The sequence below is a fragment of the Pyxicephalus adspersus genome, chromosome 3 (assembly GCF_032062135.1).
Source record: "Pyxicephalus adspersus chromosome 3, UCB_Pads_2.0, whole genome shotgun sequence".
Classification (NCBI taxonomy): domain Eukaryota; kingdom Metazoa; phylum Chordata; class Amphibia; order Anura; family Pyxicephalidae; genus Pyxicephalus; species Pyxicephalus adspersus.
In genome coordinates this window covers 26636406-26654738 of record NC_092860.1, presented here as the reverse complement: position 1 = coordinate 26654738, position 18333 = coordinate 26636406, and the positions used below count along the sequence as shown (strand labels likewise).

At 39.0% G+C, this 18333-nt stretch overlaps 1 protein-coding gene across 1 annotated transcript; it reads right to left on the bottom strand.

The window, feature by feature from the left end:
• Positions 1-1120: 1120 nt before the first annotated feature.
• RAB5C (RAB5C, member RAS oncogene family) lies at positions 1121-16958 on the bottom strand. Its single transcript, XM_072404033.1, has 6 exons — positions 16830-16958; positions 7632-7907; positions 5269-5420; positions 4217-4339; positions 4039-4132; positions 1121-3102 (listed from the first exon to the last, which is right to left on the bottom strand). Exons 2-6 carry the CDS (start codon positions 7795-7797, stop codon positions 2987-2989), a joined length of 651 nt encoding a protein of 216 aa, XP_072260134.1. The 5' UTR covers positions 7798-7907; positions 16830-16958; the 3' UTR covers positions 1121-2986.
• Between the last annotated feature and the right edge of the window lie 1375 nt (positions 16959-18333).

Here is an 18333-nt window from a genome sequence, read left to right as displayed (position 1 = left end):
TACAATACGAGGAATAAAACGGATTGTGTTTTTCTTTCATTAACAGCTGCACATTTGTCATCACACACACAATCACACACACACACGATTTACTCTGGCAAGTTAAAGATTGCAAATTTGTGCATTAAACATTCCAGTGTTCAACAGGGCAAAATGTCATCAAATGCAGGAACAGGAAGTCACTGTTTAATGAGGAGGATTGGCTAGAGGTTTTCCACCAATCTAATTAGAATTATTATCTGTCACATATTATCCTGTGTGTTCCACAGATGAATACGGGAGGTAACTAAAAAGCTAGCAAGCTAAAAATTAGTATAACATTTCTAACATTAAATCTAGCCATACTGCCGGATGCTATAATTCAATCATATAAAAACAGACCCTATAGAGCATAGTTTAACAAAATTCATTTTAAACAGCATCCGATGGAAAGGAAATGCATTACTCGTTGGTGAATGTGCTAAGGTATGTTGCAATCTCTATCAAACAAATGGGGTAAAAGTTCTGGAGCAATGATTGTTAGCATGCAACATTAACAGTGTTAATGTCTCACACATAAATAAGCCTTGTGTAAAGACCTATTTAGTAATATACCTGCAGTAAAGAACAAAGAAAAATTCTATTGTGGCTGCATTACACCTATGCACCAGGGTTTAGGGTGTTTTTAAAGAAAACTATATATTTAAATTTTAGACTAACGTTCTGCACACTGATATATACGCTTAATAAACCATGTACTAATACAAATACACTTTATTTCTAGCAAACCTTTGCATATACTTATTACATGTTTAAACTGTCCCACTGCATAGAAGTAATCACCTTTTGGCCAGGACCTATTCTACTGTGCAAAAATGCTAATATGGGGTAAACAAGACAGTTGAAGTTAGAGGCTTAACTTTTTTACATTAGGTTATGTTACATACTGACATTACCAGAATGGGTGCATCATGTGAACTGCTCAAACCCAACATTAACCTTTACACCTTCAGGATCACCTATATGTCACATTGGGACCTTTGTCCTTTTTGTAATATGCAGCGTGTGTCATTGCTTTCATACACTCTGAAGATACATTTTTTTCTCTTTACCTCACAAAATAGAACAATTCGAAACAAAATCTACTTGGGTACATACTGTATTATCAAGGTATACTGATTAAGTACATATTGCAGAGAACATACAATACAAAATACAGAATATGAAGAAAAAATAGGAGGTTCCATTCCCCTTAATACTCACAATTGAGATTTGGTCATGTGACTGGGTTCAGAAACAGAAAGACACCTTAGATCGCCAAATTCTAAAAATCAGCTTTATGGCTCCCAAATAATGCAGTGTTAACGATGGTGTCTGTACTGACCCTACTTTGCAGTTACTGGGGAGACTTTATGATGGAGATCAGAGTCTGCTTACAAATGATGACAGCAGTTACACAACTTTAGAAGTGATCATTATACTCCAAAAGATCTTCTCTCATCTAGCTGCTTTCACATATTGTCCCACATGTGGGATGTGCATCTCAAGACAGCTAAGCACTCAACAACACATAATTTTACTTTTGTTTTTCTTTCAGCCTCAAATAAGCAACAGAACACATGATGATATATATATATATATATATATATATATATATAAATAAATCTGCCAAACTTATTTGATGGCTGTCACGAAAAAGTAAATCTGTCCTATCTTGGTATTATAACATGATGACAGTTTGATCCAGCAAACAGATTGGATGACAGGAAACGCCTGGGCATGGATGACCAAAATCATTCAGTGTTTTTGTCTATTAACTACTGCTTTGCTGAAAGTGCTTTGTAGCCTTTAAAAGGTTCTAGAACATTTATAACTGAAAAGGTGTAGAATGTAAAATATGATTACTTCAGAAGAAAAGAAAAAGTCAAGGAGCAAACTTTTTTTTCTGAATTTAAACTGTGATTCCTGGCAAGCCATTGTAGCTCTGGTGCTATTTTGATGCATTCTTTTTATTTTGAAAGGCATTTTGGATTAAAGTTCAACTTAAAGGCATTCTGTATTAAGGGGATTAAACATATGAAAAAAATATATATTCATATACACTCCATACATATATGCATGTCAATGTACACAGCGTTCTGTCCTTAATATATACTGTTTAAATGAAACCTTTCAGGCGCATAAATATGGAAGCTGCTGCCGTTTGCTTAGTTATTAAAGGGTCTGTCACCACTATCTGGACTACTTTCCAAGACGGTGATATGAAACAAGCTTGCACAATTTGCAGGACTTGAGTTCAGACATTTCAGACTCTGCAGGTCACATGCTCATTCCAGCTTAAAAAGTCACGAGGCAGTGTAGATAGAATCGGAGTGACAATGCTGCAACCTGCATGTTTAAAAACAAGGTAAGAAATTTTCAGCTTCCATGTTTATAACCTCACAGGTGCCCTATAAAGAGAGTTTGGGAGGAACAGGTTCATCATGTTTGATCAAAAGCACTGAAGCTTTCTTGAGAGCCCTACAACTGAAACACCTCTACCCCTGTCTACCCACCACCAAAGCTAATAAAATGTAAGGGGGGCAAAGGGGGGGTGCGGAAATGGAAAGGTAAATCAGATCATCGTTCGTATTTATATATTTATAATACATATATTAAAAGTGACTTAAGACTTAAAAATTGAATTAGTATTTATACAAGGAAAAAAAAGTGCAGGTGGAATGAGATATCCATCAGGACGCTGATCATTTAGAAACTGGAGTGGTGAAGTGGATGGTATTATACAGGCTCACAGCGTCTATCTTAGCCCCTTTAGAGCCAGAGTTTATTCTGGTCCAGTAAAGGGACTAAGTATGATTAAAGAAGATTTCCAGTCTCATCTCAGATTTTCTTGTTGGTATATTTCTTGATCTGAAGCTTTTAAATGGTATTTTATTGTAATTTTGGATATTTCTGTGTTTTTGCTCCTTTCTCCCTACCAATAGGCAACAAAAAAGAAGGAGTGAACTCAGTTACTGCAGCACTGGCTCCTAGCAGGAGGGTTATTTTCCTGGAGGTCCACCCCCCTGTTCCTTCCGGGGGCTCCTTGTGCACTTTGGGGCTCATTCTTCGGCAGCTTCTTGGCTAGATAAAACAAAAACAATTCATGAATGTGATTGGTGCTATAGGCAATAACGTTCTGTTTTTTTTTTTTGTCATCATTGCCATGTTCTATATTACACCTGATGTAAGTAGCCATTGTGCTGGTGTTTCAAGCAATAGAAGCTGTACACAGGAATCACTTCAATAATGTTAAAACTATCAAAAGGTTATTTTTCTGCCATTTGTGTCTTACTGGCAACATTTTTCTTTCACATATTGTAAAGCACTCTAAACAACCAAAACAGGAAGTTAAAGGAAAACTTATAGTGAGGGGAATTTTCATGTAAATAGTCACAGAATAGGTGTCCCCACTGTGTTTTGGTGATGACTATAATTTTAAATTTCACCTCACCTTCTGTTTTGTGGAAAACACAAGGGCAGATAGGATGAACCTCCCCAATGAGGACACAGACAGCAAGAAGAACTGACCTCACTATTTCACACACTATCAAAAGCTATTAGGCTATTTGTAAGGGTGGGATTCTTCCCACTAACCACCAGGCTAGAACTGCAAGATATGGATAGAAAATTTATAGAAGGGGTTCCAAGACAAAATTATTTTATGTCTCCCTATGTTAAAAAGTTCAAGTAAGGTTGCTATATACAGTCTCCTTCAATCAGCCAATAAATACTAAAACCACAGCTATCAGAGCTAATTTAAGACTACAAAACACAGTCACTTATACCAATGAAAAATAGTTCAAAATGAAGTTAATAAATTCACTGGTTGCTATATAGCTAGACCCACTTCATTCAGCAAGCTCCCATTGGTAATTGTCCTTTGTATCTAAAACACATCACACACACCCTAGGTATGATGTGCTCGAATATGAAAAAAGAACTAAATATCCCATGTGTAGAGCTAAAGTAAAAAGTGTTTACCGTGGGGGGCAGATAAAAACTATTGAGAAATCTCACCTATGGCCATAAATATTTCATTCACATTCATAGCGGTTTTAGCAGACGTCTCCATGAACAGCAAGCTGTTGTCATCTGCATAGGCTTGAGCTTCCTGCAACAAAGCAATAGATAATATGAAAACATTCTACAGACTTGCTTTTTGTTGAGAATGAGGACAAGGGCAGAGCAAGCTCACCTGGAAATCTACAGCTCTTTTGCTGGAGAGGTCGGCCTTGTTTCCAGACAAAGCAATTACAATGTTTGGGCTAGCCTGCCTCTGAAGCTCTTTCACCCAGTTTTTTGCTCTTGCAAATGTTTCCTACAGTGAATAAAGGTTAACATTCATCAGTTTCATTAAACCTCAAAACGTTACATTTTTACTTGAAACTGTATACAATGAACGTTTGCTTGAGGGTACATTTTTCTATAACAAAAACTCAAAATAAAGCTAGAAACTCTACAGTGGTATAATGGAGCTGGATCTATAGGGGAGTCATCTATGTCTGTTTATATCAAAAAATCTGAACAAGTATTTGAAAACTAAACTTTCAGAATGCATGGGGAAATAACAAATGAAGTTTTATTAACCACAAACAGTACAAACATTAGTGACAAACACTGATATATAACATCCTAAACTTTCTGGAGTTTTCTGGTTGAAGTAGCAAAGGAATATTGAACAAATGGCTGACTTGCTTGGGAGTTTGAACTCCAATGAAACATTTAGTTTTAATTAGCTAAATACATTCCAAGTGCCTCAAAATAAAATGTTGTATAATGTATTTTCCTTTTTAAACGTATCATGACCTGAATAGAAGGTTATATAACTTTTCTGCAGCTAAAAGGTGGAAGGTTTAAACATGATCACTACAGAGTCAAACCTCTGCAAAGACCACCAATTCCCCCACAGTAATCAAGAACCCCCACCTCTTGCCTCATACTGGCAAGTGACAGATAATTCTTCTCTACTAATGTAGTTAAATGTTTCACAATCTAATCAAGCCCTTAAGCATCATAATAAACAGCAAAGCACTACATCATCCTAAAGATGAGGATCTTACTAAAACATACAGGAGGAGAGCCTTTTATCATAGGGGTACTTTAAACCTCCTTTGCTTTAAATTATTTTATTACTGACCGAAAGAAACGAACACAGAACAGTGGAAGAGCCAAATTAAACCACACACCAAAAAGACAATCAACCCATGTTCATAAAGATTACTTTTTAGGTTCCACTGAAACACATACTGTATTGGTAATGTCGTATACTACTATGGCTGCTTGTGCTCCTCTGTAGTACATGGGGGCCAGACTGTGGTACCTCTCCTGCCCAGCGGTGTCCCAGATCTCAAACTTCACCGTTGTGTCGTCCAAGCATACTGTCTGTGTTAGGAATGCAGCTGCAGACAGAAGTACAAAATCAAAGAAGCACATTAAAGTTCCACTTCCACTCATGTATTATTGAGCATAAAAGCACCGTTTCCGACACAAAACATATTCTTCCTTTTTGAAAGCAAGTGTTCCTACAGCCAGGGTATTTTAGGTGATCCTTGGTCACACCACATTCCATTCAACAATGACACTGCAGTGCTCAGCTGAGTTAACCTATAAATGTTCAAAGGCTAGATGAAGGTCTATTAGAGATATATACAAAACCTGAATAATCCATATTACCCATCTAGCACAACCATTACCATAGCATTTATAAATGATAAATATTATATAGCCATGCAGCATGCAGGCATGGTCAGTGAAAGGCGGGAGGATGAAGGTCAGATTATTTGGTGCAGTGTAAAAACAGGGGAGGTGGTGGCAGGTGGTAAAAGGAAGGGGCTGTTGGCATTGTGCTGGAAGGCAGGGTGCTGGTAGACAGCCGTCCCAGGTCTCTAAGGCCTGGCACAGAAGGACCAGCAGGCGCCGCTATCTTCTTCTCTTTTCTTGGTTCTTCCTCCTAAGTCACCAGATCTCGCACTGTGCAGGCGCGGGATCGGGTGATGTAGATTGGGAAAAAACTTGCCGATCTCACTGTGCATGCGTGAGATTGGCAATTTTGTTTCCCGATTGATGAAAGAGCTCCTTCTGCGCACGCCTGAGCATCTGAGCAGCCAAGAGCCTCCCGGGATGCGTGACGGAGGTATCCCGGGAGGCTCTGCACTCCCATTCATTCTTGATCACCTAGGCGTTCAAGAATTAAGGGGACTGTGCTTCACTCCCTTTTTTTTTTCACTTTAAATAAAAGGGTTTAGGTATGCTTTAGGTAATTTACTACAAAACTGTTCACATACATACATCTGATCTGGACAGGGAAAGGTTAAATGAAAAATGCCTGTGCTCAAGTGTACTTTTGACCTAATCAGTTGACAGAAGATATAATGAAAAATCTGCTGACTCTCTTCCTTTCCTAGTCAGCAAGGAAAGTTTCCTGCCTGGAAGTAGAGTGTGCAGGAACAGGGTACAAGAAGGATATCTGAATTTGTCAACAGACACAGCATTACACACAAGGTGCTTCAGTCACAATCTACCCAAAGCTAAATGACTTGTACACCCAAAACTAAATGAAGCGTGCAAATTAAAAATCAATTGCAGAAAACGAGTGATAGTAATTAAAGCCATTGAACAAACACTACAACTGTGTTAAGGTCACAAAGTAAACTTAAATTACCTTCAGAGCTGAGCTCTGTAATCCCCTGAATGCATACATTCACCCTGCTCAGTAGACCTGCACCAACTACAACCTAAGCAATATAACTTGCTTTTTACCTACTGTGGTGCCAATCACATTAAATCTGTCAGGGCAAGTTGGTATAAGACTGATGATTTTTAATGTAGATCTATTACTAGGAGATTGCTATAGCTTCCGTTGCTGAACTGATTCTAAGGAATCACCCAGAAATAAAGCTGATTTATTGGCGTCAGTAGTTTTACTCAGACAAATAAACAAGTATGCAGGTAACGGTGTGGCAATTAGCTGAAGACTGGAGCTGCACCCTTACTCTGGGTCAGGGATTTCGAAGGTTTTAAAGGTAGACGATCAAAGGACCAACCAGGCAAGCCAAACCAGCAATGGCAGCTTACAGTATAGGTCCGCTTTAAGAATCTTTTTTTTAGTGCAGTGTGTTTAAGATCACCAGAATAACACAAGCAAATGGGATGCACTGATGCAGTGAAAGCATAGATGATAAACTGAATCTGTAGATAGGATGTGATCCCTCGTAAGAGTTATACTTAACTGGTGTGTGACCAGTGTTCTGACAAACTGACCACTCAAGGTGTGCTTCAGCTATTTATGTGGGTTATTTTTTTTTTATATAAACCATAAATCATATAAATTTGTATTTGCAATGAAAGTTTGACAACCAATCTTTTAGTCCAGAAAACACACTAAAAAGTGAAAGCCCACTGTTTGTTCTCGGAACGCAGACATTTACTGGTAACTTGCTGCTAACAAAAGACACCCATTTGAGTCAACAAGATTGGCAAACACATAATGGAAACAGAAAGTGATGAAAGCAGTGTTAATCTTCTCCTGCACCACACCTTAACCTGTCAAACTATGTGTGCTGTGACCTAACTCAGTTAGGCTTTTTTTCCCTCAGTGAAAATAAACCTACCTCCGATTGTGCTCTCTTGGTACTCGTGGAACTGGCCTTTGACAAAACGAAGGACAAGACTAGATTTCCCCACCGCAGACTCCCCTAGTAAGACCAACTTGAACTGGCAGATTTTGTTGCCGGCTGCCGGCCCGTTTGGTCGAGCATTTCCGCCTCGACCGGCCATTTCTCAGTGAGATCAGTGGACTGCTACAGAAGACAGTGGTGGTGTTGAAGGCACGGGAGGTGATGGAACACTTGGATGGCTCACAGGAGGAAAGCCTTACCGTCACAAAGCTATACAAAAATGAGAAAATAAAGGTTAGGTATAATACAATAATGCATCATAATTTATGAGAATACACAGATCAAAAGAACAATGATGTTTTCCTGAAAAGTTATACAACAGTACAATCCAATCAACTTTACACAGAACTGTATTTCTGTTTTTGAATTTTACAATGGAGAATAAAACCATCTAATGGGCACCAGAATTGACTGCAATTACTTGTGATCTGTGCCATGCAATAAATATTCAGGCTTCCCCCTCCACCCTTGGACCCTTTCCACTAGGTATTTATGTAAATAAAACATTTCCTGTCACTAGTTGAATTATAAACATGGCTGCCTCTGTCTATCTCTATTACACAGGGGTGGGGAAGTTCACAGGAAATGAAGAACATGCAGGTCAGTTCACCAGAAATGCATTTCTGACAGGATCAAAGGGTAATTTCCCGCACTTTATGAAAAGATTTTTTAGCTGGAAAAAGAAAATAAATGTAGCAACCAAAAAGGAATGGTAAGCTGCAATAAATTAAGTCTATGTTCCTGTTTTAGACATTTTTTAAAAATTTTACAGTGCTCAACAATTACACATTTTTATTACAAAACTATATTTTACAAATGACCAAACTCATCAATTTTCAATATGATATACAATGACTAACAGAAACCAGGTAATGACCTGTTGTATGCTCTTTGGTACATAAAATAAAAATGGCCACAAGATAGAACCATAGAATGGTAACCGTACAGTATGTACATTATCATGGTGTTTAAAGGATTCAATTGGCTGTAGTGAACATTTAAACCAGCACCCCTATGATGCAAAATATAGAATGAAAGATATTATATCTACCCAACAGTAAGTTATACACAATGAGATGTAGATCATCATAGAATAGACTTATGGGATGCAAGAAGTAGGAGTGTGTTTCACAAAAGTGCTAGGATGGCTCTGAACTTTCTAAAAGAGTTTAGGAATGATCTGACAAATGCACATGACCAGCTTTCCTTCAACCACGGAACTCTGTGTGGTGCTCATCACTATAAACGAACCCCATAAAGCAGACTACCAAGGTCCACTTATCACATCACCCTACTACAAGCAGTAGGATGTAGGAGTAGGTTTCTGAGTCCTCAACAGAGGAAGAAAAGAAAGAAAATCTATGTGTTGGGAAGATGATGTTGATCAACAGAACACCAAGTAAAGAAGTTCCAGCAGCTTTATAGCATATTTTTAGTAAATAGTCTTTGCACTTTTTTTCTTGGAAAGTGTATTCTAGTTGGAGAATAAAAGTCTCAAAACTGGCGTTTTGGAAAGTGTTTCAGTGCGTTTTTACAGAACAAGACGCATGACAAATAGAGTCTCATGTGCTTCCTGGGATTGAGCGGAGAACGCAGCCGCTACTTCCCCTGAACATGAGGAAGTGAAGTTGAGTAAAATTACTCACAACATCTCCGATTTAGCAAGTGCTGGACATTCAGCTATACTTATTCATCAGTATATGGCAGACGTTAAAGGGCCTCAAGGCCTATACAATAAAAACTTCATAATATGGGTTGCAGCAACAGAGCCAGAATGTAAAACAGGAGTTATATTCCCAGCTGAGGGAGACTCTAGAATCTTATAGATTACCAGTGTCATACAGGCTCATCGGGACTGATGTAAACCTATTTTCTAACCCCTAATGCAGTGTTTTGGCTTGGTGAAACACCTGGCACTTTTCAGTAACCAGTTTACTAAAAATTTGGGTCACAATATGGCTCAATGTGCGCATAAAGCTTTATCCCACCCAGCTTAAATAATTTCTGGGGAGAAAACTGCTAATGTAAGCCCTATTCAATAATTATCTTACCATGCAGTGATTTGAGTCCAAAAGGCAAATAAAGGCATAAATACTAATTAGTGGGACGATGGGTGGCTTAGCTGCCGAGGTTCCTATTCATACCTTAAAGTAATAGTTTATGTTTGAGAATAAAATAGACTGTATTATTTATAAAGGATAGTAGCTGGAACCTTGTGAAGGGAAGACATATAAATACTTGACTTTCAAAGGAGTTCATTTTAAAGAACTCAAGCTCAATAATATTTAAAACTCTGCCAAACATATAACATACCAAGTAAAACATCCTTTTTTTCTGTGGAAAGGATAGAAAACTTGTTTATGTCATAGCAAAGGGGGGTAGCATGCTTTTCAACACCTTCACACAAGAGGAAGAATTAAAAAAGATAAGTGACTGCCTTCCACCAGGGAATCTGCTCCTGTCTTCAGCCTTTGATATGACAGGAAGCTTTTTTTCCACTCTTTTTTCTACCATCTTCCCTTCCTGGGAGTCCTGTATCCTTCACCTGTCCCCACCCGTGTTCCCTGCCATCCAAGACTTAAGTGAAGCCAAACAACTTCCTTTTGAAAACTGTTACCTCCCAAGAGCTATTAATTTCCTGAGGAAGCAGACTAAGATCTGCGAAACATGTCACACAGCATTGTATGTTTAATAGTTATATTATATATAGAAATCAATTTTCTTTTTGATGCCTATAAAATCCAATATTTCTACCACTTCCTCCATGATTTCATTTCACCGTTTAAACTTAGGACACCCTTGATTTCTTTTTTTTTACTAATGCTTTCTCAGTAGTATATACTAGCTGCCAATGTCAGGGAACCAACAAGCTTCCTATTCACTTTCATGTATCCATAAAGACAAATAGTTACATTGAAGGATTCACATCATATAAAAATGTGAAAGGAAAAGTAAAGGGCTAGGTTTATTTTACTTATGAAATCCAATTACTATTACTTTCCTAGCTTCAAAATACATTTAAAATATTTTACATTAATGAACTTGTTCTGTTGTTGGCAACTTGATATCATACCTTTTAGAACCCCCCCCCCATTAAATATTTTCTGTAGCACAGTACAATTTTTTTTTTTTTTTTTAAGGTTGCTGGGACGGTAAAAAGAAGGAAAAAAACAAAAGACAAAAACAATAGTCCTGTAACACGAGTAATGAATACTTAAAATTCTACATATTAACAGTTTATCATTTATTTCCTATATGAGTCACTTCTGCTTTTCTGTTAAAACTAAAAGGAGTTTTTGCTTGCAACGGGCACTGTTGGTGATCCAGAAACCCCCATTTTAGAAAACTATCACATTGGCCTCCTAGCAGCATCCACACCTCTGTTAGGTCCATGTCACATAATCTGACAACACTCAATCTCCTGGATCACCAATTTACCATGCTACAACACACATTTGGACTAGAATAGGGATCAGGGCTATAAACCAATGTAAATGTATCAATTAAAAAAAATTAAGACAATGATAGAGCAGAGTGATCAGTGGGATAATCTCATCAGGCTGCAGCAGATCCATCACGATTCAAACAATGGGACTGGGAGGGGGTTAGAAGACACCACTGTTTCTTAACCGTGTCATCTACCTAGCTGTTTTGTCACAGATCTGCATTAAACTTAAGGACGAATGGACAAGAAGAAAAAATTTATTTGGCAGGAAAAAAAACTACTTTAATGTATTGTATGCAGCTGTTTACCTGGAGATAAGATTAATGTACTTAGCCAAATTGCATTTGTTCTTGATATTTGTCACAAGTCAAAAAATATGACCGATTAAAAGTAATATGCTAATGTCAAAAATGTATATCATTCATCCATGCCAAAGCAAAAAGACACAGACTGGCTAAGCACAGCACAATACAAGTATTGTAAGAAATATTCTCATTAAAACAAATCTATGGTCCCACTGAACCCAGTTAACATACTCAGGCCATTATGGAAGGTTCTTGCAGGTAACTTCCAAATCACCCACTTTCCTACATTTTGGGGAGTTCTACATGCATACATCAGTTGGATGTGGAATAGTTATACCCTGACCCAGCTACTCCAAACCCTCCACTCCTAGAGGCCACCAAATGCAAAGAATGTCCTTGAGGTCCAGCAGCAAAAAAGTCTGCAACAGGCAACACAACCCCATACTAATTTGGGCCATTTCTTATTAGAGCAATTAAGGCATCATCAGCATACACTAAGCCAGTAGCAACCATTATGTCAGGGCTTCCACAACTACCCAGGAGATGGCCCTATAAACACTTAATTCCTCAAAATTAGTAAAGCTTCAGGAAACCTCTATAGAGTCTAAACATGGCAAGTAAACCTTAATAAAACCATTTACCCTAATTTCTTTGGAGTTGATGTCACCAATCTTTAATCTAAATGATACTCACAACTATAAAGTCCCACAAGGAAGCTTTTTTATAGCTAATTCTAACAAGCTGCTATCTCCAATATATTATATCTATATAGAAGGCTGACCTGCCAAGCTTGTGTTGTATTACATTAACAAGGTAGCAAAAAGTGAAAAAAGTTACATAATGTTTTGTTATACTGTAACAAAACAAAAACAATGAACAAAGGATTACAAATAACACAATATTCAAATCTTTTGTATTTTTAAATCACCTAAATGACACATTATATCCCCCAGACTACTTTCCCTGAGCCCAAGTACAAATGTATATGTCATGACATTCCAGTAGTAAAGGATGTCTGCCACTGTCACCGGAGTGATCTATTACATTAACAAATCAGCCAAAAGACTGCAGGAAGAAAAGGAACATAATAAAGCTAAACCCAAACCTTTACAGATCTGCCTCCACCTCACAAAATCATAAAGCAACCAGAAGTCCAAATAAAACTTATTTTTAAACAGCTTCTCTCTTATTCGAGGTTTAATACAACACCTTCATGGTGACATCAGGATGCATTTTTGGGAGCAGCAGATCAGGGACGTCTGCACTGGCAGGAGATATCAGGGGTCTAATAAATATTTCTATAAGGATTACCTGTCACTGCATCTGTGCTACCAAATCAGAGGACCTCATAATAAAATATACAGACACACATTTTTAAAGACCCCCCTCGTACAGCCTACAATCTGTAAGATGTCAGGATAGAAAAAAAAGCTCATCAAAGCTGAAACAGCGATCAGGCGACCAGGAACCACTCTGATTGTTTATTGAATCTCAGTAATGGTTATTGAATCTCAGTAATGACGGCCATCAGTGACAACACATGGGTGGAAAGTGTCATTTCATGGCACCAGGGGTCACTTATAAACACTTAAAGATTGGCAGGCGGGGGGGGGGGGGGGGGGGTCTGGAAGGAGTAAAGATTGCACTTGACTTTAAAGGGGCTCCTTGAAGCCAATTCTGACTTATCTATACCCAGTTAAACTCCAAAGCGATAGACCACTATGAAAAAAAAATGCCATTATCAACAGCAAGCACAATTTTGTGCCAAATAAATCCAGACAGACTAAAGACATCCTCGCAAAAAACAATTCTCTCCAATTAAATGACCAGCGTGGTAGGTTCAATTTACTGCAATGCCATCATAAATTTTTGTAATCGACGATAACACTTGTGGCGAAAACACAAAATAAAAACACTCCATGTTTCTAAATCTAAGAGAGCGCAAAGGTTTAGTGCCCATTATGATCTATGCAGTGTGTTAAAGTGAATTACAATGCTTCACTAAGGAGCACAATCAAAAAATGTGCATGCAAAAAAAAAAACTAATCTTTTCCCCAGTCTCCAACATACTACTGTGTAATAAAGGGCACCACAAAGCCAGCGCGTTGCCTTGGGGTATTGGGGTGCCAAATACAATTCACAAGCATTACCACCACAATGCACCGATCTAATTTACCTCTAAATGTTCATAAATACTAAAACTCTAGTTGCGATTATTATTGACTCCAAAGCCAATTTTTTTGGCTCAGACTATGGAAGGGTTAACACCGCTGTTGGTGCCAGGTTTTAGCTCAAAATTCTAGGTTTCCTACTCCCAACGATGGAGATGAATCTCCCCAGCAGAGATACTAACTGAAATACATACTTGAAATATCATCTGGAACACTTACCCAGAATAAGAATACAGCTCTCGGTCTACAACCATTGTCACAGTAAGTTGCTTGTTTGTTACAAGTGTGACTGTCACCAAAGATCGGATTTACATCCAGGCATTAGCATTCTTAACAATGAGTCCAGGAACAGATGACTGCATCACATATCAGTAGCAGGTCCTTTTTAATGCTTGACATCTATCAGAATGATGTAACCATTTACCAGTTGTTAGATTTGGTGATGGTGTTACTTTCCTTTTTCAGGGTCAAATACATAGAAACCTAACAAAGAACTTTTCTTATCCCCAATCTTTTCGTATGCTAAACATAACACTGAAAAACATCAGAGCAAAAATATTGCCAAAGATCATAAAAAAATGTTGAGGAGATATGTACCAGGGCTCCTTGCTTGTGCACCAGGATGGGTTAAAATGCTTTTAAAAAAGAAGTAGGGGTGACATGATTAGGAATTCAGAGCTGTGCAGTCATGTCAAAAAGGAAGGTCAGAGCACACTGAATTTCCACTACATCAACAGTTTCTTTTCTGTTTTTGCTATGTGGTATACTGGTCACCATTACAATCTAGGATGACGATACTTTCTCACCAGGTTTACCCACAGTCTATATTCTCCAGTCTTAGAAAGCTTTAATAAAATCAGGACTCAAGAGTGAAGTCCCAGTTATAGTTTTAATAGGGGACAGACATAGTATAGATTAGACTGAAAACCCCTTTGAGGGACAGTAAGGGACAAGACTATGGACTTTGAGAAGCTCTGTATTATGCTGCTTCTATATAAATACAAGAAAATAATATTATACTGAATAACAGTACAGTAAATGAGAAAAAATATCCCCCTCCATTTAGGATCAGTATCGCCATGGACCTCCAAGTCTTTAGTGTGCAATGGGACAAATATAGACATGTCATGTATCAGGCTGACCAGAAATGTGTCTATAAACATGAACATGTGAAATAGACCTTCATGGGACATTGGGATTGTTCCTCCAGCATTTGGGCATCAGCCAGTCACATGTGTTAGGCAGATGAAGTTTGAATATTTATTTAGTGGCTGACAAACAAACCTGTACCCATTTCTGGCTGACATCTACGGGGATATATCTGGGATTATATACATACATATCCTTATACTGGAGCATTTCCTGCTTTGCTATAAAGCCCATTCAGGTGTATCGCTAAACCTTTCACTCACCTTACAATCTCTTCTACATCTACCAAAATACAAGGCCCTCCCTGATAGGCTGCTTTAGGTAAACCCCTCACATAGGTAATAAATCAAATTGGTGGCCATGTATATAAAGGAAATATGACAGTAGAAAAATGCAAAAGTTATTCATTCCACCACTGCAGGAACATTCACCAAGACTGGATTCACACCTAGCCCTGATGTGACTACCAATGAAATCAATACCAATGTTCAATGATGTGTGTCAATGTGTACGGAGTCAACACGCATTGTAATGTGTTTTATTTTCACCATGATGAGAGGTAATAAGTCAATTTACATGTCCATTGCAAAGCCTAAATGTTCTATTATACATATGGGGCAGCTAATTGACGCTGGCCATGGATTCCACTACACTCTTCTCACATCGATGGCTGACAATTATCAAGCTAAATTAAAACGCTTAAAATTATACGTTTTAATAGTTTAGAGTGCACTGTTCTGCCCGGTTCCTTTTAGTCGGGCGCTGCACTCAGCACTTTTCAGTAACCACCCGGCTGTGTTTGGGTGGTCACAGAAAAGTTGGATCACAATATAGGGGCTGCCACCCATATACATTTCTTTACCACTCAGCTTTAAAGCATTTCCAGGTTAAACACTGGGTGTTTTTTTTCTAGAAGTGATTTTTATGGACATAAATGTGCTGGGAAAGGACACACCTGAAAATGTCAATGCAGAGCAGCCCACTCTCACTTTTGAATGTCATAGTCTCTGGTAATGTGTAATCCCTGTCTGTGCCAGCCCAGCTCCCTCAGCTCTCAAAATAACATTTTAGGTAGATGCCAGGGGTAGGAGCAGATGGTGACTATTCTGAATGTAACTACACATATTTCTTTATCTTTGTAAATATCTGGTGATAATATTTTGTCTGCAGTCAGTTCACCACAGCTATGTCCTGATGTACTAAGAAAAAAAAAAAAAAGGATCATCAGCGTCATCACACGGACGACTATCCACCATCCTAAATACAGGTGCAGAACTGCTGGATTGGGATCTACGAGGGCTCCCTGCTGGGTATGATACATGAAGCCAGCAGACAGCCATGACACCAGTGATTGTCAGTCCTACATATACAGCTAGGAAGGAGAAAACCCCCTAGATTGTAAGCTCTTCGGGGCAGGGTCCTCTCCTCCTTCCATGTCACTGTCTGTATCTTTCTGTCATTTGCAACCCCTATTTGTTGTACAGCGCTGCATAATATGTTGGCACTGTAAAAATACTGTTTAATAAAAAATTATAATGAAAAGGACGAGGGTGATCTGCCAGGGAAATAAAACTTTACCCATGGCAAGCCCTTAAAGAGAAGCACCCTGTAAATCCATGGGTATGTATGGAAACATCATTGCTAGGTGAAGGACACAATCAAAGCCCAGTAAGCAGGGGAGTGGGGAGGTGACACAGGAAACTGTATCAGGAAATAAATGTGTCACCTGATCAGTGTGTATGTTGAGTGAATAATGAGGTGAATACTACATACCCTGGCAGGTATGTCAGTACACAAAGTGAATTACAGCCTGAGGGCAGGAATGTGAGTGCTGTACGCAAACTGGCAGCCGCCCAGCACTAAAAGAGAATTCCTATAGAACCAAAACCAGAACCTACAGAACACATTCTAGGCCTCCCCTGCTACACACAGAGCACTTCGTCCTTCCCTTGCTTATTGAAGAAAGAACATTTCCGGTGACCAAAGCCCCCCATATCGTCACAGGCGCCCCTCCTTATGTCGCCCTCCCAGGACAGAAGACCCGCACACCTCCAGGCCCTACCTGTCAGCCTGTGTCCGCCTCCTCTCTCCCGCCGGGAGATTCTCTTCTATTCCTTCTCCTCCGGCCTCTACTTCCGCCTTTCCTGTCTCACTTCCGGGTACACCCTAATTTTCACTCACACTGATTAGTAAAGCGCCTTAAAATGACAGCAACAACAGCCAATCATCTCACCGATTCTGTCTGAGATGCCGGATATGACGCAAAGAATACCGACCCTAGAATGCGGAAACGAACCCGCAGAGGGTGATGGGAATTGTAGTTTTAGATTAAGGAAGTTCTGAGATTAGGTTTCACTCTTCCTTAGTGACCCTGTAGCCCCTCATGCCCTTTATTGGGGTACTTAGCTGCAGTGGGTGCTCTGTAGTTGCAGCTTTTCTTCTGGTTTTTGTGCCACCTCATCCTTTTAAAGTAAAATTTTGGACAGCACCTTTTCCAGTTCTAATTGGGAGATAATAAAAACTTCTGGCATGCTGTTTTCTGTCAGTATGAAGTCCTCACCCAATATTATTATCAGTGAACAGAAAATCAAGAAAGATGTAAAATACTGTTATTTAAAGGACATCTCTGCCTTTGTAATATTTCACAGTGCCGTCTTTCAATGTTCTCCATTATCTGAGATCCAATCGTTGGACGGGCAATGAATTAAAGTGAAACTCAGACATTTCACTTTAGATAAAAGGGTAGACAACCCTATGATGTAAGGTAAAAATCCTGTTTGTTTTTTTAATGCAACACCCTTTTTAAAAAAATAAAATAAAATGTATAGCACCCCCCTTTTTCGTGTAAAGCAAAAAATAATCTGCTGATCTCAAAATTTGCCGATCGGCAAGTTTTTTTTATCCTACGTCACTGGGTCTCGCGCCTGGGTCGGGTGATGTAGGAAGAAGAACCAGGAAGAAGAGGAGAAGATGGCATCGCCTGGAGCACAGGCTCTGGGACAATCCAGGACCCGATGCAAGACACCTCAGGATGGATCTGACTGCCCTGCGGGAAAGAAGGTAAAGGTAATTTTTTTTACACACTTATCAGTTTAGTTTCTCTTTAAACAATGCAGACTGGCACTGAGGTTGTGGAGCGGTCACTGCTTCCTCATACTTCTTCCTTGGATGAGACAAATATTGGGGGTGAGTGGTGCCATACCGGCCATTGGCTTCTTGGTGGCCAGGCAGCGGGCATGGTGCCTACCGCTGAAACCCACATGAGGATGCCTAGATTGTAAGCTCTTCGGGGCAGGGTCCTCTCCTCCTCCTGTGTCACTGTCTGTAGTTGTCTGTCATTTGCAACCACTATATAATGTACAGAGCTATGTAATATGTTGGCGCTATATAAATCCTGTATAATAATAATTATAATTATGCCTCCTCCTGCAGCAAGTCTAAAGCTACGTACACACGTCAAATTTTTCTCGCCCGATAATCGGCATCGGCCAGATATCGGGTTGAGAATCTGGCGTGTGTACAGCCCAGGTCGTTCATCGTCCATGGATCGGTCCTGGTGGATCCAC